The sequence below is a fragment of the Sitophilus oryzae genome, unplaced genomic scaffold (genome assembly GCF_002938485.1).
Source record: "Sitophilus oryzae breed Bouriz unplaced genomic scaffold, Soryzae_2.0 scaffold_1393_pilon_pilon, whole genome shotgun sequence".
Lineage (NCBI taxonomy): Eukaryota > Metazoa > Arthropoda > Insecta > Coleoptera > Curculionidae > Sitophilus > Sitophilus oryzae.
The window spans coordinates 3,309,967-3,335,147 of NW_022146052.1; the positions used below are offsets into that span (position 1 = coordinate 3,309,967).

General features: G+C 31.7%; 1 protein-coding gene across 1 annotated transcript in view; it reads right to left on the minus strand.

Moving 5' to 3' along the window:
• Positions 1–277: 277 nt before the first annotated feature.
• LOC115875654 (proton-coupled amino acid transporter-like protein pathetic) overlaps positions 278–25,181 on the minus strand; it is a 44,233-nt gene continuing 19,329 nt past the window's right edge. The window contains exons 4-9 of the mRNA XM_030891173.1: positions 18,247–18,368; positions 6,845–6,929; positions 6,457–6,688; positions 6,056–6,284; positions 3,121–3,293; positions 278–692 (exon numbers count right to left, since the gene is read on the minus strand). Of these exons, the coding sequence (XP_030747033.1) occupies positions 463–692; positions 3,121–3,293; positions 6,056–6,284; positions 6,457–6,688; positions 6,845–6,929; positions 18,247–18,368 (1,071 nt within the window). The 3' untranslated portion in view covers positions 278–462. The remainder of the gene's footprint in view (positions 693–3,120; positions 3,294–6,055; positions 6,285–6,456; positions 6,689–6,844; positions 6,930–18,246; positions 18,369–25,181) is intronic.

Genomic DNA, 25,181 nt, shown 5'->3' on the forward strand with positions numbered 1-25,181 from the left:
TTACTAGCAGACCTTGCAGTCGAACATTGTTCTTTTTAGAACCTCTTTTAGTGCAAAGTGTACAAGATAGCTTAATATAACCGTAAAAAACTCATCGCAACTTTATTAGAATATTTTGAACGGGAAAGCGGTAGTATTGGCTCTTTATGTCCCTTAAGTGCAGTTAAGAAGGTGCGAGTTTTGTTGATGTAAATAATAATTGTTTATATATATTCATAATTATTTTTTTTTGTTTCCTAAAATATTTTGATTAAAAGAAAATATATAAAACTGGCAACAAGCTTAATCACGTGACTAAAAGTTTATTTGGTATGAACTGTAGTATATATGAAAGTCTCAAGGCTCTTGGAACAAGAATTTTGCCGCTGATTCAAGAAAATATTTTTATCCGTGCAGCACCAAATGTATCACTTTGATAATACTCTAATTCTCTCACAAGTTTATATAAACATTATATACAACTTATTCCATTTCAGCAACAGCATAATAACTGCCAGAAACTAAACCGAATATCGCAATAAACATAATTAGGATATCTTTTACAAGCCTCCATTGGTACTTTCCCCAGCCTTCATCCCAATCAACTATAATTTCAATAAAGGCCGGCACAAATAGTCCTAAAGTAGAGAAGAACACTGCTCCAACAAGATCAATTAGTGTACCCAAGTGTTCTCCACCAGCAGCAGCTATACCTGTAACGATGAAAAGAAAATATATCATTAATTTTTTTATTTAATGTAGTTTTAAAATTACACTATTTTTTTATTAGCTATATGATTGATATAAAATTTGAATAAAAAGATTAAGGAATATTTGCACTAATTTAAGGCTCACCTTGTATAATATACATACGTGTACTAAACCGATCATTTATGAAATTCACTTAAAATTAACTTAAAAAATAAATCAAGATTATTTTTTTCCCAAAATTTATTTGATGATCTAAAGTAATCGCAAAACAATTTTCAATGCACGTGATCAACTTTGTGTGACAAGCGATAGCGACAGCGCTGCCAAACTGTGATGGATTTATGAGATAAATCTTAACGTAAAATTGGAAAATTCACTCGCTACAAATCGAAATAAGTAGAAATAACTTTTAAAGTGGTATAATGTGCTTACCAATCAAATTTATTTCCCTGACAGCAGTCAAGTGTAATAAAAGACCTTTATTGTTACATTTTCGTTCACACCCAAGTAGCATTTTCACGACTTGCGACCACATGTTTACTAAACACAACGTTGGATTAGTTACAAAAAATAGTTAGCTCCCTACCTTGGGTAGTAAAATAAATTTAAACGTTTTTATAACGTTGTGCCGACGTTGGACTAGTACTACAGCAAGGTAGAAGCTTCTGCGACGTCGAATAAACGTTGTCTTGTAACCTTTTTGCTTAAGTGATCTTTAGGTGATTCGGACAACGTAGTTACAACGTTGGACAATATAAGAGTTTTCCGACTTGACGTCAGTTTCAGGACCTATTCCAACGTTATGCAAACGTCATCTGTTTTACTAATTCCAACGTTGTTTAGATTTCCTTATTCTTACGTTGGTAGGACGTCGAATCACTACCTTTTTGCAACTGTGTTGAACCATAACCTTAAATCTTAAATTTTCACTTCATTGTTCTGTTCAGTCAGACAGTTCAGTGCTGTTTTTGTTTTATAAAAAACTTAATTAAAATGGGACATAAGAAAGGTACATATAAAACTAGAATTTAAATATACATCGACATATATTACCGATAGTTTATCCACTCCCTCGTTTATTTAGATTATAGAGGGGGCGGCACAAGTTAGACTGTTGGATGACTAAATTAGGCAATCTTGCGACTAGTATATTACCTGTTAAGGCCGAACTGCGACTTTATTAGTCCAGTATGCGACTACTCGAACTACTCCATCTTAATCTCCAAAACAACAAAGTGAAAGCCGCCATGTTGTTAAAATAGAAAATGTTTCGTTCCTAAAATAGCAATTCCTGCTTTTTGAATACATTAACTTGAAAATATTTGACCCTAAAAACACGCGGAAACAATTTTTTCGACTGCGAATAAATTATTCTCATTTACTAAAAAAAAAAAATTCAAGAAAATTTTTTAAAAACTCTTTAATTTTAAGGCCCATTAGTATTTTTCAAAGTAGAAACAATACATTTATCAATAAAGTTGCTTGCGTTTAACTTTTTTGCCTTGGGTAACGAGTTACAGAGTCGGTTAAAGTGTTTCAATAATTATGATCTTCAAAACATCCTCCACACTTAAATACTTTTGTTTTGTTTTCCTTCACTGCCATCTGACATACGTCTCTAACTAAATCATAAAAATAATATTTTTACTATAATTATCCCAATTTAGGATAAACGCGACTTAGACGCCATATTAGTTTTAAACGTTGCAGTTTGTACTAAATTAGGCTTCTAGCCAACGTCGGTATCCAACGTCGTTTCGACCCAAAAATTATTCTCCAAACTAGTGCAGACTAGGGTTGGCACGAGGTTGTGCCGACGTTGCGCCCCGACGTTTGGTCGCGTGACACAACGTTGTCCCGACGTTCAAATGCTGCTTGGGAAATAGTTATCAGGAAAGCTACAAGCTCTTTACTTTGACTGTTTAAATGCTTCAGTATATATTCAACGCACAATTTCAAGAAATGCAATACAAAAACTCGAAGATTTAGTACTTAAAAGAACTGTCGGTGCTTAAAAGTACAATTTTTTTAAAAATATATGAAAATAGGCAAAAAAACGAGAATTGCTCACAAAGATTCAACAACAACACGATATTATACAAAATAATGACTAACATTATGATAATTGTCATTTAATAAGACAATATGACCAACATGACGGTAAAAAAATCGTTTTAAACTATTTTTTGCAGCTTTAATCTAAATAAAATATCTGTTGCAATCATTTTCTCTATAAAGTAAGATGAAGAGCTGCTCGGATCTTAAATTATACAACAAATTTAAACATTTTTGCCAAAATTTCATTTAGTCAGGTTTATAGGTTTTAGTGTCAATTTCGATATGATTAATGATTAATGACGTGCATCGGAAAATGTTTTGCGATTACCGTATGTAAAATTTAAGAATCACTTGAATAAGTTTTGGATTTACCTGTAACGAAAATAACCAAAACAGTCCTTAAAAGAATTTGTGATATATTATGTCTATTTTCAGGTATCCTGTCTTTGATTCTGGTCCACGTTATCTCCATAGGCACGTAAAACTGAAGCATAAATGTGAAGAATACCGCCACTGAAATACTGGCTTGGACAATTTGGGCAGGTCTAAAACAAAAAAAAACTTATTATACAGCTAGTAATAATAGTGAGGTAAAATACTCCTGAGCTTCCTTTCCACAAAACTTTTTAAAACTCTGCAAATTGGCAAAACGATTAAAATGGCGACCAGAACGTTATCGAATAGGCGCGTAAAACACGACTTAGCCCGTTTTTGCTCGGTACCGCATGGACTTGTCACGTTATTCCCCTGTACGGGATATTTTTCTTGTTTAATATCTTCTGACTTATCGCGTTCTTGCCATGGAAGCTATCTTTAGAACAAAATTTAACATATTTTCTATCAGATGACATCAATATCTCAATTTCGCTAAAAATTGACTTAGCCCGTTTTCCCCTGTACCCTTCATATGGGTTATCACTGTAATATTTTTTAAGAAAAGCATGTACGCCACTGACTTTTTTTCTCTTGTTAGCGAAATAGTGAAGCAAAATTATTATATTAGTCTCTTGAGATTTTGTTAATTTCGGCCTCCGTGATGAGATGTCTTGATCCAAGTCTAATAGCATCCTATAAAAAATGTTAATATCATTAACTTGCGAAAGTTTTAAATAAGTACCCATTGATTCCCCCTCAAAAAAAAAAGAAAAAAAGTTTCTATAAACATGGGCATGGAAATGCATAGTTTTAGAGTTACAGGATGTTAACATTTTTCAAAATTAGGTCTGTTCTAATTCTTTTAAATACCATTATTTTTTATTTGAAATTGCTATAGCTTCAACTAATACTTGTGCTAATACTGATAGTAATAATATTTAATAATAAATTGTATTAATTAATAGGTATATATTATATTTTAATTTTATTAAAATTGTGATTAATAAAATAGCGTTTATCTCATCAAGGAGGCCGAATTCGACAAAATATCCATAGATAACTTTTAATTCGCATTAAACGGCGTACACAATTTTGATATCAAAATAAAAAAAGTCAGTGGCACACTTTTTTTTTGAAAAATATTCCAGTGATAAATACGAACGTCCCGGGTGAAAATGGTACACTTTTTTAGCTTTAAAATATGTCGCATTTATAGTAACTTTTACCCTCGAAATTTCATTAGAAACGCTAAAAGTACTTAAAAAAAATTATAATAAATCGAAAAAATATTAAGACTTATTAACACCCTCTAGCTACAAAAAAAGCATCAGATTCGGACATATTTTATGTTGATATAAAAAATAAATCTTATTTTTACGTGAGGAATCTCCAAACGAAGATGGCACATGTTTTTTGAAACAACCTGTATAATGTTCTATCGGTTGTTTAATCTTTCCATAATTAGTGTTAATTTTTGATAAGTCAATTTTTAGAGTAAATAACGTCTAGAGATTGTTCTCGTCAAAATTATCATCGTCTTTGACGCCGTTTTTTTTTTCGATCATACGGTATTATTTGTCATCGCGATAAGATATTTGATGTAAAAAGCTAATATTTTCAGGTATGACACGTATAAATGTATAATGCCTGATTAATACTGAAAAATTGTTTATAATTCGGATATGTGTTTATTGTCATTAACCATGTTTTACCTAGGTTAAATTATTATGTAGGTATATAATTATTATAATTTGAATAAAACAGATTCCAGTTTAGTTGAGCATTGAAATGAAATCGAACTTGACTTCATGAATATTAAAATACTTCATGAAGTAATATATATTCATGTCTCATAGGTTAATTGATGGCACATATTTCCATGTTTAGTACACAGGTAATTTGCAAATAAGCTATTTTTATGGTTCTGTTATGGATTATATTTTATAATGAAGTCTAATTCACTAGATAAATAGATATTTTATTAAGTTATCTATTACTAATAAGACTCATTTTTAGAAATTTCAGACTTTTGATCCCTTTATTCCTAAAAGAGCACAAGCTCTACGTAGTAGAGCTCTAAGTTGGGTTAAATATTAGCCTTTTGGGTTAAAAATGGCGCCTTAAAAAGCATATTCTACATAATTTTTTTATTTGGACCCCCCTAAAATAAAATCCTGTATCCGCCCCTGTTGCCCGAGACATCTATACAGAGGTTACCCTAGATTTTTTATTATTATATATATTTTTAATGAAAAAATACAATACTTTTCTACGCACTTTTTTAAACTAAACAAAAATATAAGTTAGTTAAAATAGATTTAAAAAAATGAGTTTTCATATGTTCCACCATTTCAAAAAATTCTAAAAAATTCCTGAGTGTATAGGAGTATAAAAAAGACATTTTCTGACGATTTTAAGTGAGTGACATATTTCAGAAAGGTTAAAAAATGAAGATTTTAATTTTCTTTCCTCCGCTAAAAATGGGATTTTCGTTTAAGACTCATGATCATATTATTTTTTCATAATATCTTAGACTTCTAAGTATTAGAAAAAAAAACATTATTAATTACTTTGAATTTTACTATAAAAATAAAAATAAAATTGAAAAAAAAATTTTTTTTTTGAAAGTCTCGAAAACCGTTTCAGTTAAAGTGCTAAAAATTTAGGTGAATTATTTTGATTCGACACCAAATCAATCCCCTGAGTGCGAGTTAAAAAAGCCGCGGGGGCAGATTTCCTAGATTAATCCGGCTATACCCTTTTCTACAAATTGTACCGCTAACATATTCCAAAAAATAAAAATCGGTAGAAAATATGATCTTTTCAGTAGATCGGTAGATGAACTGCCAAATCGGTAGATCTACCGAAAAATCGGTAGAAGTGGCATCACCGCACGGCCGGCCAATTACAGGACAGAGAGAAATATACTAACATTTCATTGGATGGGAGATTGCCTGTTATAGTTGCACTAGTTTCTTCACCAAACTTATAATATCCAAAGAACCCGATGCAAGTGTACAATGATACCACCACTATCATTGCCGAATTTAGTACTCCATTGCATCCCAGAAACCTCGGCTTTTTCATTGAATTCTCGACAGGCATTATGGTACCAATCCCTTCCATCGCAAATAATACCGTACTGAAGAATGATGGTATACCTAAAATTAAACAATTATTTACCTATTATTATTATTATTTATTTTTATTTTAATTTTTTTTATATTTTGTTTTATTTGTTTTATTAATTTTTATTTTATTTTTTTATTAATTTTTTTTATTTTTATTTTATTTTTTTATTAATTTTTTTATTTTATTATTTTTTTTATTTACCTTCCCAATTCGTATAAAGATTTCTATCGGATAATTTTACCGATGACATGTTCGAAAAAATATAGTACAATGTTATACTAAAAGCGACAACCATCATACTGTTAGCTATGAATGAAAATGGTACCATGTGCTTCAGTTCCCTGATTTGGCAGCACAAGATTAAAGGAACTAGAATCATCAACTTGAAGTACTGATCCCATGATGCCGTGTCGGGATAGTAGTATGAAAATAACTGAAAAAATTTAAAAATAATTAATCTTTTTAATAAAACTAAACGTTAGGTTTCACGTCATCCGTTTTCAAATACAAATATAAAAAATAAAAATGCAAAAGATAAATATGTATTAATGTGTATCAGTAATCTCTCTCAGATAAACTTACTACCTACTTTTGTCATTGACACAGAAATGAAGACGATGTATACAGCGTTTCCACAATAATAGGTCAATACCAATGCAATTTCAACAAAATTTCTGAAACAAAAAAAAATAAACTTTAAATTCTGAATCAATTCAAATTTACGACTATATTTTTCTAATATTTATAATTAAAGTTAAAACATACGTACAAAATTACTTATAATCTATTATAGAAATATATTTATATTTATATTATACAGGGTGTCCCAGAAAAAAGTGCAAATATTTTACCTAGTAGTATAGTTCGACACCAGAAACACGCCAATGTTGAAAATTTTATATTTTTCTTGACATTTTCCGAAAAATATTTAAAAACTTTTGAGTGTCGCTTGGTCCTTTTCCGGAAATTTGTTTATAGTGCTTCTTTCTAGTCGACGTGGCAACCCTTGGAGTCGAACAAGCTGGGATCCGGTTTGGTATTAAGGGTATTTGGGATAGATTATCAACGATGCCGGCGGCTCTCAAAATGTTGCCATTATTTCTTTTAAATTTTTAAAGTTAAATAACTCGGTTATTTTTAATTAATTTTAAAATGATAAAGAGAAAATATGTGTCTTTTGGCCAGATCTACCAGCCTTTAATATACTTTCATTTTTTTTCTGGGACATCCTGTATATTTTTCATCCTTCTTTATACGAGTAATCGGCAATAAAATCAATAAGTTATACATTACAAACACCTACTCAATTTGTGTGTTAATGCAAAAGCTTTTCCAAGTACTATTATATAGTTGGCAATAGTTACTCGCTTACAATACATACTTCTGAAGGATTATTAAAGTACCGGGGCTAATATTTTATTCAAGGATTTTAATTTATGTTTGACGCACATGTATTTTATTACATCATTGTAATACTAGCATAAAACCATTGTTTCAAATATAACTATAATAAAACAAAGCTGGACTTTTTAATGTAAATTGGAGAGACTTTTAAAAATATAGTCAAACAAACGCTAAAAAATAAAAATAATACAGCCTTAATTAAATGTAAAGCTCTAAAATAAAAAGGCAGTGTCGTACATACTTTTTTATAAAAATATTCCAGTAATAACACATATGCACGTCCCTGGTGAATATGTCGACACTTTTTTAGCATTAAAATATATCGCACTTATAGAAACCTAACCTAACCCTCAAAATTTCATTCGAATCGCTAAAGTACTTGGAAGAAAATTATAATAAATCGAAAAAGAATTAAGAGTTTAACACCCCATAACTACGAAACAAAGCAGAATCAGACCTACGTTGATATAAAAAAATAGAGGTATATATTTTCGTGAGGAATCTCCCCACGAGAGATGGCACATGTTTTTTGAATAACCCTGTTGTAGCGTTTATTAAACAACTACCACTGCGAACGGCAGCTTTTCATCGGAGAGCAGTCGTGGATAAGGTATTTCACTGGAAAGAAAACTAATTAAGAACAATAAACAAAAAAATAGATATTGGGCGCCAGGCATGTACAGAGAAAGAATACACAGTTGTATAATACTTAAAACTAATGACTATATTTATTCATGATGAATTCTGATGGTAAATGGCATTGTACAATTTTAATAATTATTATAGTGGTTATTTGTTGAGTAAAACTATGTATGTAAATAATATTAAATATGTTCTATGAAAAGACTATGAAAAAATACAATGCGTGTAACGTTATAGAAAATATAAGAAAAGTAGCATTACTTTATTTAAATTGTTAAATTTTATGCGGTGTTAAATCTGATGTGTTGCAACCTGTAGATTCTAGAATCTATGTCTCGTTATTCCATCTGTTAATATAGCTCAATAATAATATCTATAGAAAGTAATACTATTACAAGACGTAATGCAATGAAACCTAAGATCTAAATTATATTTTAAAGATTATATCGACATGAATGTTCTTAACAATCTAACCACTGAACATAGTCTGTACGATATTACTTAAGATGTACGTTATTGTTTAAGACTGAATATGTTTTAGATGTTAAATGTAAAACTAGAACTTAAATATACACTTAGCTGTTCTTTTATGTAACCTTGCTTCAAACAGTAGCAGCGTGAGGTGGTCGAGCATCTCTGTACTGTCTGTCGGCCATCCTGTTGGCCAAAACAACAAAAGGGGCCAGATTGAGGACACCGTGAATCACTACAGCCGTAGCTACTGACTAGGCTTAGAAATGGGAGTGAAACAGCATGGGACTGAAGCTACATCCACGCTGTGGCACTTAGATGTAAGAAAAAATCGTTCTTACTGGGGACACTCGTCCACAGGACATCTGTACATAAGAGAATGTCTGTACATAAGGCACTACCCGTACCTTGGACACAGTCCGTACCTTGGACACAGTCCGTACCTTGGACACAGTCCGTACCTTGGACACAGTCCGTATCTTGGAAATAGTCCGTACCTTGGACACAGTCCGTATCTTGGACACAGTCCGTACTTGGACACAGTCCGTACCTTGGACATAGTCCGTACCTTGGACCCTAAAAATATGAAACTCTTGTTTAAAACCAAACAAGGTCCAATAAACAAAATAAACCCACCTCGAAATACTTCCGAGGGCTCAATAAACAATAAACAACATGTCCTTTCTTCCATTTGACGTTCTGGAGGACAAAAGAAAAGGGACGCCAACGTGCCAGCAAAACACAAATACAAGTTAGGACATCCGTAACTCTACCCTAAAAATATTCAATAATAATATCGAATCTATAAAAGGTAATAACTCTCTTTACCTGTAGCCTCGAAATAGCAGCTGATTCAAACTATACAGCAAGATTTAAATAATCACCATTTCTAAAAGCTGGGATACAACAGAGAGAGCAAAACAAAGTGAGGTTAAGCACGGAGACAGTTGACAGAAGCGATGTTGACAGCGCGCGCCTCCACAGAATAGTAACAGGGTTGTGTCGAACGATAACAGGGTTGGCGACTAGGGAACGTAAAAATTACGCGTCAAATAAACTATCCGGCCTGAACGAGAAGGAATCCGGTGATGATAGGCCAGAGATCATATATTATATATAAAAAAGACATGTAACGAACTAAAAACGTTACACTGTATAAGTTTATGAATTATAAATAAACCTGTATTAATTCTTTACTATACTAGGCTTACAGGAATTATAAACTCAAAATGTCCAATGACTTGTAAATATTTGCCATAATGGGTAGTGTTTTTTGACCTTAAATAATGGCTAGAATACTTGCACTGTGTTTGAATAATTCAACAGCAACCTTTAAATGTCCAGTCAATGAGCGTAGTATCCTCGATTACAACATGAACATTTCAAATTGCTTGTATCAGTAGATACTTGACTGCAACTTATGTGGATTGTAATTTTTTTGACGTATTTTTTAATGCTAAAATGCATACATATACAGGGTGTTCCAGGCTGAGCGTGCATTAGAAGTTTCTAGAGAACTACAATATCTAGATCGGAGATTTTTTGCACAGAATTGTTTTACAACGAGATCTATCGATTACAAATATTTTCAATATGGCTGCACTTCCGGAACTACCGGAAGTTGACAGCAACTTTCTTATTTTGAATGGGTGTCCCCATTTTTTATTACATACTTAAATTCTCCGTAAAATTTTATGAATTTTGATTTTAAACACGTTATCCGTTTTTTGAGAAAAAAAAATATTTAAAATTTTTGGACGAAAAAAATTGCCTGTCAAAAATATGTGTATAGCCTAAACGTCAAAATTAGTGATTACCACAGCCACTGTATCATAAAAAGAAAACATGTCACTATCTATTTCAAAAATTAAATTGTCCGAATGTCATATAATAATGGCCATAGCTGTCATGTAATTGAACGATTAAAAAATTATCATAAATCATTTTTTTCAAATGCAAAAAGCTTTTAAATTCGTGACTCTTTTTGGCTATACATATTCCTATACCTAAAATAAATCGTTTTTAAGTTATCAGTTATTTCAGATTTAGTTTTAAAGCGTATATTTTTCTTGATTTTAATAGTAGCCTATGACTTTAAACGTCAAGTGTTGTAAAACAATAGATCTACTAATAAACTATAAATTCTCTAGAAACTTCTAGGGCATATGTTTATAGGGATATTTTCTTTTATTTTTATCGTTTCGGTATACTATTGTTTTGACACCCTGTATGTATCTACATTTTATTTTTATATTAAAAAATCATCTTTATATGTATATCTAAAAGTACTAATTACTAACATCACAAGATTTTCTATAATTATTAAGCTTCGTTGAAAAAATTATTATCATTTAAAAAGTTATTTTTTTTTAATTATATAGGTATTCTGTAACCTTTTGTATAATGCTTATTTACAACAAAAGAATTTTACATCCGTATTCGTCAATGTTGAAAAGTTTATATTTTTGTTATACAGGGTGAGTCTTAAGTAAGTGCAAATATTTCTAGGGCAGTATACTTAGACCCCTGAAACACGACTATGATTTTTTGTTTCGCGAAAAAAAAATTTGACGATCAGGGATTTTTTTTTAGTTTTTAGTTAAAAACACAATTTCTTGATAATATGGCTATACATATACAGGGTGTCCTAGAAATAAGTGCAAATATATTAACTGGTAGTATAGTTCAACTCCAGAAACACGCCTATGAGTTTTTTTCGCGAAAAAAAATTAAAAATTCGAAATTTTTTGAAATTTTTTGTGGATTTTTTTTTAGTTTTTAGTTAAAAACCATAATTTTTTGATAATATGGTATTAGATTAAATTTACAAGTAAGAAAATCCAGAAAAGATTCAGTGGTTCTCAAAATTTTAGCAAAAAATACGTACAATAACTCCACTCCAAAGTACAATAACTCCATTATTTTGGACTTATTGGAAAAACGATAAAGAGAAATTATATTTCTTTTATCGAAATCTACCACTCCTTAAAATACTTGCACTTATTTCTGGGACACCCTGTATAGGTAGTAGATTTAATTTACAAGAAAAACAAACAGAAAAGATCCAGTGGCTCTCAAAATTAAAAGCAAAAAATAATTTTTTTGAAAATTTTAAAATAAAATAACTGGGTTATTTTGGACTTTTTTGAAAAATGGTAAAGAGAAAATATGTTTCTTTCATCGAGAACTACTAGCCCTGAAAATATTTGCTTTTATGTATTTAAGACACCCATTACTACTCTACATAAGTACTTCAGTTTTGAAGAATGATACTGCTATTTGATAAAACAATCATTGAAACCTATTTAAAAATCACAGATGAGTCATATACTTTTTTTATGTTAAAAAACAATTTTCGATTAATATTTAATCCAGTTCCTATGATTCACTTACTTTAAAATTACTAAATATGACCAATTTTTAATTAGTTATTTCATTTAAACTCTCAGCCTTGTGTTTTGAATATTTTTACGGTTCAAAGCGTGAAGCATTGGCTCATCAAATCATCATTGTCATTTCAAAAACGTTAATTCATCTACGGTCAATGATGTAAAGCGTGAGGAATGCAAGTTTTGTTTAGATTAGGCATTGTTAAATGTAACATATTGTTCAGGTACCTTAATATCGGGTATTGTTGTTGCGACAAAGTTAAGTGGGATTTTTATGAATATGCTAATTTAGTTATCGTAGGTTTACCACATTTTTAAGCGATTATAATACACTTATATATTTTCAAAAACGCCAAACACAGCTGATAAAAATTGTTATTTATGGTACTAGTGTGTTATCTTACGTATAAGCCACCCTGGGAAATGTTTAACTCCCGAGGCCTAGGCTGAGAGGGCTAATTTTCTCAAGTGACTTATATGTTATAACATGCGAGTGCCATACAAAATTTTATCCAACAGCAGAACTGTTTCATGTCCAATCTCTAAAGTATAATTGATTTAAAAGGATCTACTAGTAGTTCTACTTTCATTGTTGCGAATTAATAAATTATCAGGGTGCGTTTATGTTACTATGCAATATAGATGTGCGTTTTTGTTTTTTTTTTGTAAATAATCAATAGCACTGACATGAAGACGCCATTTAGATAAATCGCGATTTTTTAACGATAAAATAGTGAATTATCAACCAGCAAGTCAGACTTTAAAGAAAAACGATTCAGGAAGATCTTCGCAAAAAATGATTAACCAGGCAGATGCCGGCTAACTTTATGCAAGTTTTTATTATCGAATAATTATTATTATTAAACAGAGTATCAATATTTACTTCAGCAGCCTGCTGAGGGAAAAAATATTCATTTCCGCCATTTTTTTACAAAAACCACCTTCCAGTGGTCGGTCTTTTGGTCTTGGTCTGGCACCAAAAAAAGACCAAGATCAGTCTCAGTGCTCATCACTAGTGACTATAGACATTTTAAATATCTAAATTATACAGGGTGAGTCGTACATAAGTGCAAATATTTTTAGGGGTAGTATATTTCGACCCCAGAAACACGATCATGAAGTTTTCTGCGAAAAAAAAATAAAAATTTGGAATTTTTGTGTTTTTTTATTTGTTAGTTAAAAACATTGATAATATACAGGGTGGTCCGAACTGTATTCCGGAAACTTCGGCAGCATATTCTGCAGATAAAAATAAGTAAAAAAGTTCGTACAAATATATGTCCTAAAATGCTTAGTTTCGGAGATACAGAGTGTTGAAGTTTCATTTTTATTTCGATTTTTTCCAAATAATTTCTGAAGTAACGTCAATATTTGGATGACATAAAAGTTTTTTGACATGAGAAATTTGATTTTGATGTCAATATGACTCCTAGTAGTAGAGGGCGCCAACTACATATTTTTAACTGGTTTGAAGAGTAATAACTTTTCGTCCGTACCTGTATAAAACTACTGAATAAAAAAATATACATTTACGATGTTTTTTACGTAAAAAAGGTCTCTTGGTAAAAATCGCTACGAGTAATGGTTCTCGAAATATTTGGAATCGAAATTACCAATTGACATAAATTAAACATGTTGACTAATTAGTTATTAGACTAAAATCATAAATTTGCAATCTTTTTGTGACAAAAGTTCAACAGAAACTGTTTTATGATCATTTTTTCGAAGAAAAATTTATGATTAGTTTAAAAAAATAAAAAGTTCCCAAATTTCTCATTTCAGTCAAATAACTATCTACTCAACATGTTTATTTTTAGTCAATAATGACATGTATTGACTATTTCCATTGTAAATATCTTTGGAACGGTTGCTCGTAGCGATTTTTACTAAGAGACATTTTTTACGTAGAAAATCACGGAAATGTATATTTTTTCACTGAGTATATTTGGAATCGAAATTATCAATACCTGTCATCATTGACATAAATTAAACATGTTGACTAAATAGTTATTAGACTGAAATCATAAATTTGAAATGTTTTTGTGCCAAAAGTTCAACAGAAACTGTTTTACCATCATTTTTTGCAGAAGAATTTATGATTAATTTAAAAAAAAATAAAAATTTCCCAAATTTATTATTTCAGTGAAATAACTATCTAACATAACGTGTTTATTTTTCCTCAATAATGACATGTATTGACTGTTTCCATTCTAAATATCTTAAGAACGGTTGCTCGTAGCGATTTTTACAAAGAGATATTTTTTAAGTAAAAAGTCACAGAGATGTATATTCTTTCGCTCGGTAGTTTTGTACAGGTACGGACAAAAAGTTATTACGCTTCAAAACAGTTGTAGGGGGCGCCCTCTACTAGTAGGATTCATATTGACATCAAAATCAAATTTCTCATGTCAAAAAACTCCCAGACCCCAATTTTCCTCCAAATATTGACGTTATTTCAGAAATTATTTAGAAAAAATCGAAATAAAAATGAAACTTCTACACCCTGTATCTCCGAAACTAAGCATTTTAGGACATACATTTATACGAACATTTTTACTTATTTTTATCTGCAGAATATGCTGCCGAAGTTTCCGTAATACAATTCGGACCACCCTGTATAACATCGGTAGTAGATTAAATTTACAACAGTAGTTCTCAAAATTTAATCAAAAAACATTTTTTTTTGGAAATTTTCAAAGTAAAATAACTCGGTTATTTTGGATTCATTTAAAAAACGGTAAAGAGGAAATATGTTTCTTTTAACGAGATCTACCAGCCCTGAAAATATTTGCACTTATTTAAGACTCACTCTGTATTTACTTATTAGGTACTACCTCGTAATAAAATTTGAAAATAAACGTTAAAAAAGTAATTACAAAGTTTTGTATAGATAAAATTAAAATAAAATGGAGTAGATTAGTTTTTATAGTACGATTAATTGTATATCGGCTTAACGATCACTTACAAGTACTCGTAGGTACTACAAGAAATATTGCGATATAAAAATTAATGCCGGGCATAGTGAAAGGTAAATCAATGATGCAAACTGTTGCATAGTATGCTACTTCCTTAAGACTGTAATGTCTGTAATGTCGACACTTAATATCGCTAAATGTTAATATGTGCTGAAACATTTCCATGCGTGCGATTTTTTTGATATTAATATGCCTATTAAGAGTCCATTTCACTAGTCCGAAAATGTAGCAAAATAAGCGTTCGGCATTTAACGTTTTATCATAGTATAAGCAAACTAGTAGCTTTACTCCTTGTCAAATCCTTTGTTCTTTTTCTGCCACTATATATGACCTTGTTCTCGCGTCCCGTGACCACTGACGTAGCTGTATAGTCGTGGTCTCTAACTAGACAAAGTATAGTCGTGGCACTCGCCATAGATTCACAGAGATGTATTTAGGAAAATATGAGTTCACAATAAAATAAAATAAAAAAAATGAGTTAAATAAAAAAATCATCGAGTAAAAATTTGCTTGAAAACGAAATATTTTCACATTTCGTGTAAGTAACAATTCTTCTGTATCTGATAATCTTCTGATGGGAAGAAATGCGGAAAAAATATATAATGACATATTTTTATATTATTATTTATTTCAAAGATTTTCTACCATTTTTTTAAATTTAAAACAACTTTAATTTTAACATTAATGTGTTTGTTTTATAGTAAGATATTGGTTAGGTGATTTTCATTGGATAACTAATACATTCAACGAAACATTGTACTAAATACTAAAATATCATATTTAAACTTCAATAATTGCTAATAAGCATTACAGAAATTTCAAAAGAGAAAAGAAGCAAGAACAATGAGAAATAGCATGACTACTTTCTCACGTAATAAAAAAATAATTTTTTCATTGTTACCGAGTCCCGAAGGTATCGAAAGGACCGGGAATTAATAATTTCGAGTCCCGGTTTTTTGATATCTCAAAAGAACCGGGAATTTACGGTTCAGAACCCTAGTTACCATATTATCAAGAAATTATGTTTTTTAACTAAAAACTAAAAAAATACTTTCAAAAAAAAATGCGCAGAAAAATCCTCATATTGCAGGGCAAAATAGACTATCCCTAAAAACATTTCCACTTATTTTACCCTGTATAGGGCGATTCACGGTTATGGTACGTTATAGCGTTTCCGGAACCAGAGCTGTTTTTCGGAACCGGTAATTTCGGGACCATGCCTCTAAGGAACCGGGATTTCCAATTTTTTTTCGGTACTTGCAAAGTTTTGTTCAATTATGGTGCAGTTCGTTAAACAGCAAGGAGATGGTTGTCAAAAATAAAATCGATAAAAATTGAGGTTTAAATGAAAATAATATCAAATTATTAAATAGTAATCAGTCATAAGAAAATTAACCTGAACACAAACATGATCACAAATAACTCTCAAAAAAACTCAAAGCACAATTTATTGAATAATTACTACAACCAATAGCAACACACAGTAAGGAACTCATTATTTGTCAATCCGTCTCTGTGCTGGGACGCAACGCTCGAAACTCACAGGTCGACGGACGAAACTCAACTGAAACGCTCTGCAATCTGCCGATATTAAACAGATTGTAAAAACTGGCAGAAAATATTTGGGAGAGTGCAACTACTCTTTTCCTTCTACTATGGTTTTATGTAAAACTGGCTAGGTATTTTTACACAAACGAAGAAGGAAATTAAAGATCAAGGATTTATACTATATCCGTGTTATCCAGCACATTTTTAGACAACTTCTTTATTTTGAAGACTTTGATGGTCAAACATCAACAAAATATTCCTTATGTTTGGACTAAATTTTCTCGAAAATAAAGACATAATTTAAAATTCCGTTATAATACAGAAATAGATTGTAGTTTTCAAATTACAGTGATACATAATTAAATGGTTTTGTAACAACTTGCTCGTTGTTTTATGGTAAATGCTGAAGCTCTGCAAACCTTAATCAAGCCTTAATCAAAGCACGTGTGTTTGGAATTTTGGGTGTGGCTTAACACGACAGGATCGGGCTAAGCCCTTAGGCAGATTTCTGAAATATATATCTCCTTCAGCCACACACCCGCTTTACCCGACCCCTGAGAGCGACCCGTAAGTACAGCGTAATAGACTCTTAAGATACTCCAACAGGTGTGACTAATATCCCGTAGTTCTAGTTTTAGTAGATTTAACAGCGGAAAATGAATGCTAAAACTAAAAGGCACACACACACACACACACCCACAAACGTTTTGTTAATTGACACAATTAAAATGATATTAATACTAGTTTAGTTCAAAGGATTAGCGGTTACTTTTACATCATGTAATGTTTTTAGTCTAAGTATCTAGTTTTAGACATGTCATTAACCTAGAAATTATTTTTGTTTACTATAAATTGATATATTATTGTATTTAAGCTAAATTCTTAGAAAAAAAGTTACATAATTTGGAATATTTCTATGGGATTTTCCTTCTCAAAAAGAGTTTACAATGAAAGAAAATTGTGAAGCAAACAAAGCGTGATTTTTAAATATATTGTTGCCAACCATGGACTTATTTGGCGCCGGGTACTTTCGGGTCGCTTTCAGGAGTCGGGTAAAGCGGGTGTGTGGCCGAAGGAAATATATATTTTATTTCAGAAATCTGCCTAAGGCTTAGCCCGATCCTGTCGTGTCCAAGCCACACCCCAAATTCGGAATACACGTGCTTTGATTAAGGTTTGCAGAGCTTCGGCATTTGCCATAAAATAGCGATCAATTTGTTACAAAACCATATAAATTATATATCACTGTAATCACAAAACTTCAATTTCTTTCCGTATTGTAACAGAATTTTAAATTATGTCTTTATTTTCGAGAAAATGTAGTCCAAACCCAAGGAATATTTTGTTGATGTTTGACCATCAAAAATCTTAAAAATAAAGAAGTTGTCGAAAAATGTGCTACAACACGGATATAGTATCATCCTTTATCTTTAATTTCCTTCTTCATTTGTGTAAAAATACCTAGCCAGTTTTATTATTTTATTAAATGCCGAACGCTTATTTTGCTACTTTTTCGGACTAATGAAATGGACTCTTAATACATCACTATATAGTCTACTTACTTGGCAAATCTAGCCCACGGCCTTAAAGGTTTAGGTCCTTGTTTGAATGCTTCTTCCGCTGTGTCTGCAAATCCTAAACTAGGAATTTTACCTCTTGTGCATACTTTGTGAGAAGCCTTGACCTATAACAACGATTTCAAATTGTAAAACGAAATTCTTGTTTAAACCATATACGGAATATTAACAGCAGATTAATTCCCTGCACATTATATTAAAGTTACTATTTTCTCTTGATTCGAAAATATTGTAAGAATTGAAATTTCAACATATTAATTTATTTAACTTTAAGAATCACGGCCATAGAAAATACACGTCTGGCTGTCATTTACAATCACTAAAGCCCCGCCAGACTCACGAGTCAGGTAGTTAAATGAGTAGTTTCTGAGTTTAGCGTGCCTAACGAGCGTTAGACGAGTCTGGCAAGGCTTTCGGGATGTTGCACATTAGCCAGAGTACCATTTACAGGTGTAATTATAATATAAACTATCGTCAAACAATTTTTTAGGACTGCATAAATAAGGGCAATGGTTTAAATAATTTTTATTCAATTTTTCACCTGCCAGACATTTCATTACAGTATATTTGCAATCCATCGGAAAATCCTCCCCCATACATATGTATACAGGGTGTTCCTTAATGACTTTCTTAATGGCTAATATTTAAGGAGGTGATTCTTAGACTTATCTAAGAGAAAAACTTCATCTATACTACATAAAATCCTTAAGTGACTGACCTACTGATTAATCACGATCCTGCTCAAACCACTCAACGTAAGAAGCTCAATTTTTGCATACAGGTTGATTCTAGGATGTAGAGGTTCGATAAGAAGGGATTTTTCGAAATTCCAGTTCCAAGAGGGTGAAACTACCCCTCAAATATTACAATATTTTTATTTAAAAAATGGTCAAGTTTCCGAAAAAACGCTTAAACACGTATATTTAATTTTGTTTTTTTACATATTTTAAGATTTTTTAAAAATGTATACAGGGTGTTTCGAAAAATCTGGTCATTGATTAATCACGATCCTGCTTAAAGCGCTTGACGTAAAAAGCTGATTTTTGGAAAGCAGATTGACTTTAGGGTGTAAAGGTTCGCTAAGAAGGGATTTTTCGAAACTCGAATTCTACGGGGGTGAAACTATCCCTCAAATATTAAAATATTTTTTATTAAAAAACCGGTGAGTTTTTCGGAAAAACTCTTAAACACGTATATTTTATTTTGTTGTTTTACATATTTTAAGATTTTTTATAAATTTATACAGGGTGTTTCATAAAATATGACCATTGATTAATCACGATTATGCTTAAACTGCTGGACATTTAAAGCTGATTTTTGACAAACAGATTAACTGTGGGGTGTAGAGGTTCGGTAAGGAGGGGTTTCTCGAATCTCAAATTCCAAGAGGATGAAACGCCCCTCAAGTATTACAATATTTGTTATTTTAAAAACAGTTAGTCTTTCGGGAAAACGCTTGGACCAGCATAATTTATTTGGTTTTTTTACATATTTTGAAATTTTTTAAAAAATCATACAGGGTGTTCCAAAAAGTTGGGTAATTTCTTAACCACGATTCTGCTTAAACTGCTGGACGTAAAAAGCTTATTTTTGGCAAACGGATTTTTCGAAAGTCAAATTTCAACGAGATGAAACTACCCCCCAAATATTACCAAGTTATATAATAATATCGCCATATTGTTTTTTCTCATGCTGCCATAAATGTGAGAAAATTTTATCCAGTTTGTAGTAAGTTAATGGAAATTCTTGCTTTGCTTTATCATCACCATTACAAATTATTAATTCGACGCGAACGAAGTCGCTGGTACACGCTAGTATAAATATATGTCCTAAACATCTTAACTTTTAAGATACAGGATGGCAAAATTTTCTAATTTTTTTTTCAAAGTACCTCTGATGGTATATTTGATACACGTCTTCCATGCATCAAAATAGCTTATTTTGATATACAAAAAAATTGTTTTGTTTCTTAATTTCCTTCCAGCCAATGCAGAAATGATTTCCACACAACAGTCACCACCAGGGGCGGATACAGGAATTTATTTTAGGGGGGGCCCAAAATAAAAAGTAATATAGAATATGCTTTTAGGACGCCATTTTTAACAAAAAAAGCCTAATATTTAACATAATTTACAGATTTTAGGGGGGGCCCGGGCCCCATGACTCCCCCCTCTGTATCCGCCACTGGTCACCACATCATTATTTTCAGCGATTTGACACTGAAATAAACTGACTTTAAATTTTTTAAGCAAAAACTATGCGTCGGACGAGAAGTAAAAAATCGAGAAGTAAAAAATATTTAGATGAATGGAGATTTTGAAAATAATTTTTATTTTGAGAGAAGTCAGTGGTGTACCACTTTTCTCTAAAAATACTCAATATAAAACCCGTATCTACGGCACTGATTGAGATAAATAAAAATTTTTGTACACCAAAAAAGTATTTTGATGCATAAAAGACGTGTATCAAGTTTCATAAAGATATCTGTACCTAATAAAATCAGAGTTATTATGAAAAAAAGTTTTTTTTTTAAATTTACCACCCTGTACCTCAGAAATTAAGATGTTTAGGGCATCCATATGAAGCTTTTCTCTTGGAATAGGTCCAAGAACAACGCCCTTAAATATTAGCATGTCATTTAGGAACACCACCCTGTATATGAAATTTGTTTAGAATAACATACCGAATAATTCTATGGGTGTTTGCTGACAAAATAAATACCGAAAACTGTTCTCTGTTGAACACACAATCTATGATATACACATATGGCCAAAATTATTGCATATAACGATATTTTTATTTTATTTTGGACCTAATATGATTCTTTTTATATTTTTGGACATATTTTTGGACAATTTTATTTCATAATGAGTGAAAATCAACAAAAACAAATTTCATTTTAAACAGAAAATATTGAAAACAATTTTAATTTTTTCTCACAACTAATAGTCTGTATTGCCTCCTCGAGCCTCAATGCAAGCTGTGAGACGACGTGGCATGCTCTCAATTAAGTTTTCCAGAAGATGTTGAAGAATGGCTTCCCAGGTGGGCTTCCCAGGTTTCGCGCACAGCAATTTTGAATTCATTTAAGGTACTGGGGGAATAATTCCATTTGACAACATGGCGTTTTAGCATGTCCCAAACATGCTGGATCACATTCATATCTGGAGACATCGGTGGCTACCACAGTTTTCTTATACCCTCTTCCTCACAAAATTCGCGAACCGCTAAAGTGCGATGGAGAGGATCATTATCATCCATGTAAACAAATTCATCCCCACTGCCCCTCGAAATGAACGCACAATAGACTCTAAAACGTCTCTAAGATATGAGGCACCTGTCATTGTGCCATCAATAAAAACAAGAGGAGTTCGAGCTCCGTGCATTATACCTGCCTATACCATAATGCTTCCCCCTTGACACGGGGTTGAGCTGCGATGCTCAAGCGTGCTCGTCTTCCAGATGCTCTCCAGACCAAAGTTGGTCGCGAGTCTGACACTAGGACTATTCTTGTTTCATCACTAAACATGACGAAATTCCAGTTAGGTACATTTGCTCTGTGTTTGTAGTCGCGCAATTTTGTGCTGTAAATTAAACTTCGGAACACGTAGAGGCCTCCTTAAATTTAATCCTCTGTCATGAAGTCTTCTTGCTATTGTCTTTCTTAAAACATTTACTCCTTCAAGGCGAACTCATTTTTAATAGCAGTACTAGAAAACAGGGGATTACGTCGTACAATTAGGGATATTTGACGGTCTTGTACAGCAGTAGTAACTCTCTTTCTACCTCTTCCAGGCCGGTCTGTAACCTCGTTTGTTTCCCTGATTTTTTTTAATATTCGCGAAACATCGCTTTGGTTAACTCCTACAATTTCAGCTATTGCAACTTGTACTGTTGAGACAGTGTGACTATTCTGACTCTATTAAACTGTGAAATATTGTTTCTATATAGGCATTTTAAGGCAAAAACAATGGTAAAATTTCTTCTGAAACCCAAGACACCATAAATCGAAATGTGCAAGAATCTGTAATAATATTGGGTCTGAACGATAAACATTGTTTACCATATCCATTTTAACAAAAAAATGTTTATTACAGATTATCAAAGCTATGTAGAAAAAAGATTCTTTAAATTCGTTTCCGTATATTTTTAAGCGATATATGCAATAATTTCGGCCATGTGTGTATTTAATTTCATATTTTATTATTAAAAAAGTAATACTGTTAAATACATACAAGCACAGTATCTAAAAAGAATAGCATCCAACTCTTGTTCAACATAATGAGAATTATGAGAATAAAAGGAAACGCTAAAATTACCCCTCTGGGCATTTACACATTATATAATTTATTCAAATATCTTAAAGACCAGGTGTTTCTATTTCCATAAGAAAATAAACGCACCAAGTAATGGGCATCAAATATGTGACTCATCTGAAGGTCGCAAAATGAAATCCTTTCTCGATGTTCATTTGGGTTTAAACTTTAGAGGATATATCAGAAAAATGTTTTATTTGAATTATTAAGGTCCATACCGCGTGGGTTTGTACAAATACATAAATTAAAATAATACTGAAACCTTGATCTGCTTTCAACTTGAAAACCGTGACAAGAACAGCAATTTTAATTAATTCATGAATTATATCGTGCGTTTCGAACCAAAATAAAGTGAAAAATACTACAGTAAAAGATTAGTTATAATGATAACGTTGATCTATTACTTGTAATGATAGAAAAATATACATTGTGTTGTATGTTAAAAAATACGTTTTTAGTCATCTGTAGACAAAATGTCTATAGATATCTCTATGGCGGATTCATCTCGACAAAAAAGTCCTATGGGTGTTTCGCCACTTGTACACTAAAAATTTACAAAATAAAATAGTTATTTTTTGTAACCACTACTGCGTTAATCCAACGGAGACCAACTTGTCAGCAGTGATTTTCTAATAAACAACTTTCACTACCGGAAAAACAATGCAAAACGTTTTTCGAAGTCTCTTCTCGTCTTTGGAAGCACAAAAATTGGCACCGGGAGGCATTTAAGCAAAATGTTCCATTATTTAGTCTATAATGTGATTTTCCCTGCTCTCATTGGTCGAGACTAAACGCTGGTGCGTTTTGCCAAACATGACTAAAATGCGATACATTTTGCCACGTTAGCGTGACGCATTCCAAACGTAGGTACATGTTGCTAAACTTTACTAAAACGTGGTGTATTATGCCTGAGATCGAATGGCATTAACCTTTTCAATTGCCCTGAGAAAAATAAAAAAGAATTGACGGATTGATATGACAACTTCGCCAAAACACGCCGCCGTTATACGCTGCTCTCAATATGGGAAATATTCAGATGTGATTTACACTGAATGCGTCCGACCAAAAATCAGGCGGTGGGGGATCGTGAACGGACCGCCTTCCACAGCACACCCGCTCTACCCGACCCCTGAGACCGACCCGAGCGGTGTAGCGCAAATGGACTCTTAAGGTATCATTATTTATGCTGAACTAAAAACAGCAGAAGATTGCGACGCATGGATTTCAGAATTTTCGCGACTAAATTCAGTTGCCTGGATTGTACGGCGAACTTTTATTTTGTTCTTTCCGTATTGGATAGGCTATATGGAGATTTGGGCTTTGGCTTGGATGGCTTTGGGACAAAAATCACGCAGTTTTCAAAGAAGATCGACCATTATTATACAGGGTAGCGCACCTCATTCGCCTCGATTGGTTAAACGGAAAGATGTAGACACTTGTAGTCATTACAACAGCATAATTTAAAATTATTTTGAAATGTACAGGGTGTGTTAGTACTAAGATCCATACCAAAGTTTTTTTCTTATGTAACACCCGGTATTTTATTTCATTTTTGGATTCTTGGGCATAAAATAAGGCATAAGGTTTAATATGTTTAGATGCTTTGGTTTTTGAGATATTTAAAGACATTTAAATATGCATGCTCTAATAAAAAAAGTTTGTCAACACCCTGTACATTACCTTTCAGAGTTTATTCTTGTGGTGACTTTGAAGCCAGGGAAATTAACTTTACTAAAACAATGTATTGCTTTCTTAAATGTATACAAGGGTATCAAAAATTGCTGGTCTATTTTAAATATTTATTTTACATAAAAACTTCGTTATTTCTATGTATGACGCAATTTTTGATACCTCTGTATACATTTAAGGAAGCAATCAAATGTTTTTAAAGGTTTATTTCTCTGGCTTGAAAGTCAGCACAAGAATTAATTCTGAAAAGTAATATACAAGGTGTTGACAAACTTTTTTATCATAGTATGCTTATTTAAATATCTTTAAATATCTCAAAACCCAAATCATTTAAACATATTAAACCCTTATAATAAATGCCTTATTTTATGTTCAAAAATCCAAAAATGAAATAAAATACCTGGTGTTCCATAAGAAAAAAATATAACTTTGGTATGGATCTTAGTTCTAACACACCTTGTACATTTCAAAATAATTTTAAATTATGTACATTACTTCCCACATGTACCTGTCTGCAGGGTTCGGAAGTAGTTAATTAAGACGTAATTTACGTGATTAACTATGTGTAGTTTTTCTTCAAAAACTACGTCTTTTCCCGTTAATTAACTACATGAAAACTACGTTAATAAACTATGTATTGATATTATGAATAATTTTCCTTTGTATGAGGGGTAATAGAGATAATATGATGTAAATATTATATTTAAAGCCATATTTCTTCTGTTTTCTTAAATACATTATGTGTTTTTAAAGCTTCAACTTATTATAACCTCACCTCAAACCTTTGATATTTGAAAGTTACATACATAGGTTACATAAACTACATTAACTACATGTAATGTAGATTATGTAGTTTTTAAAAGTAACATGTAGTTTTCCGAACCCTGCCTGTCTGTGTTACAGAGATGCCACGAC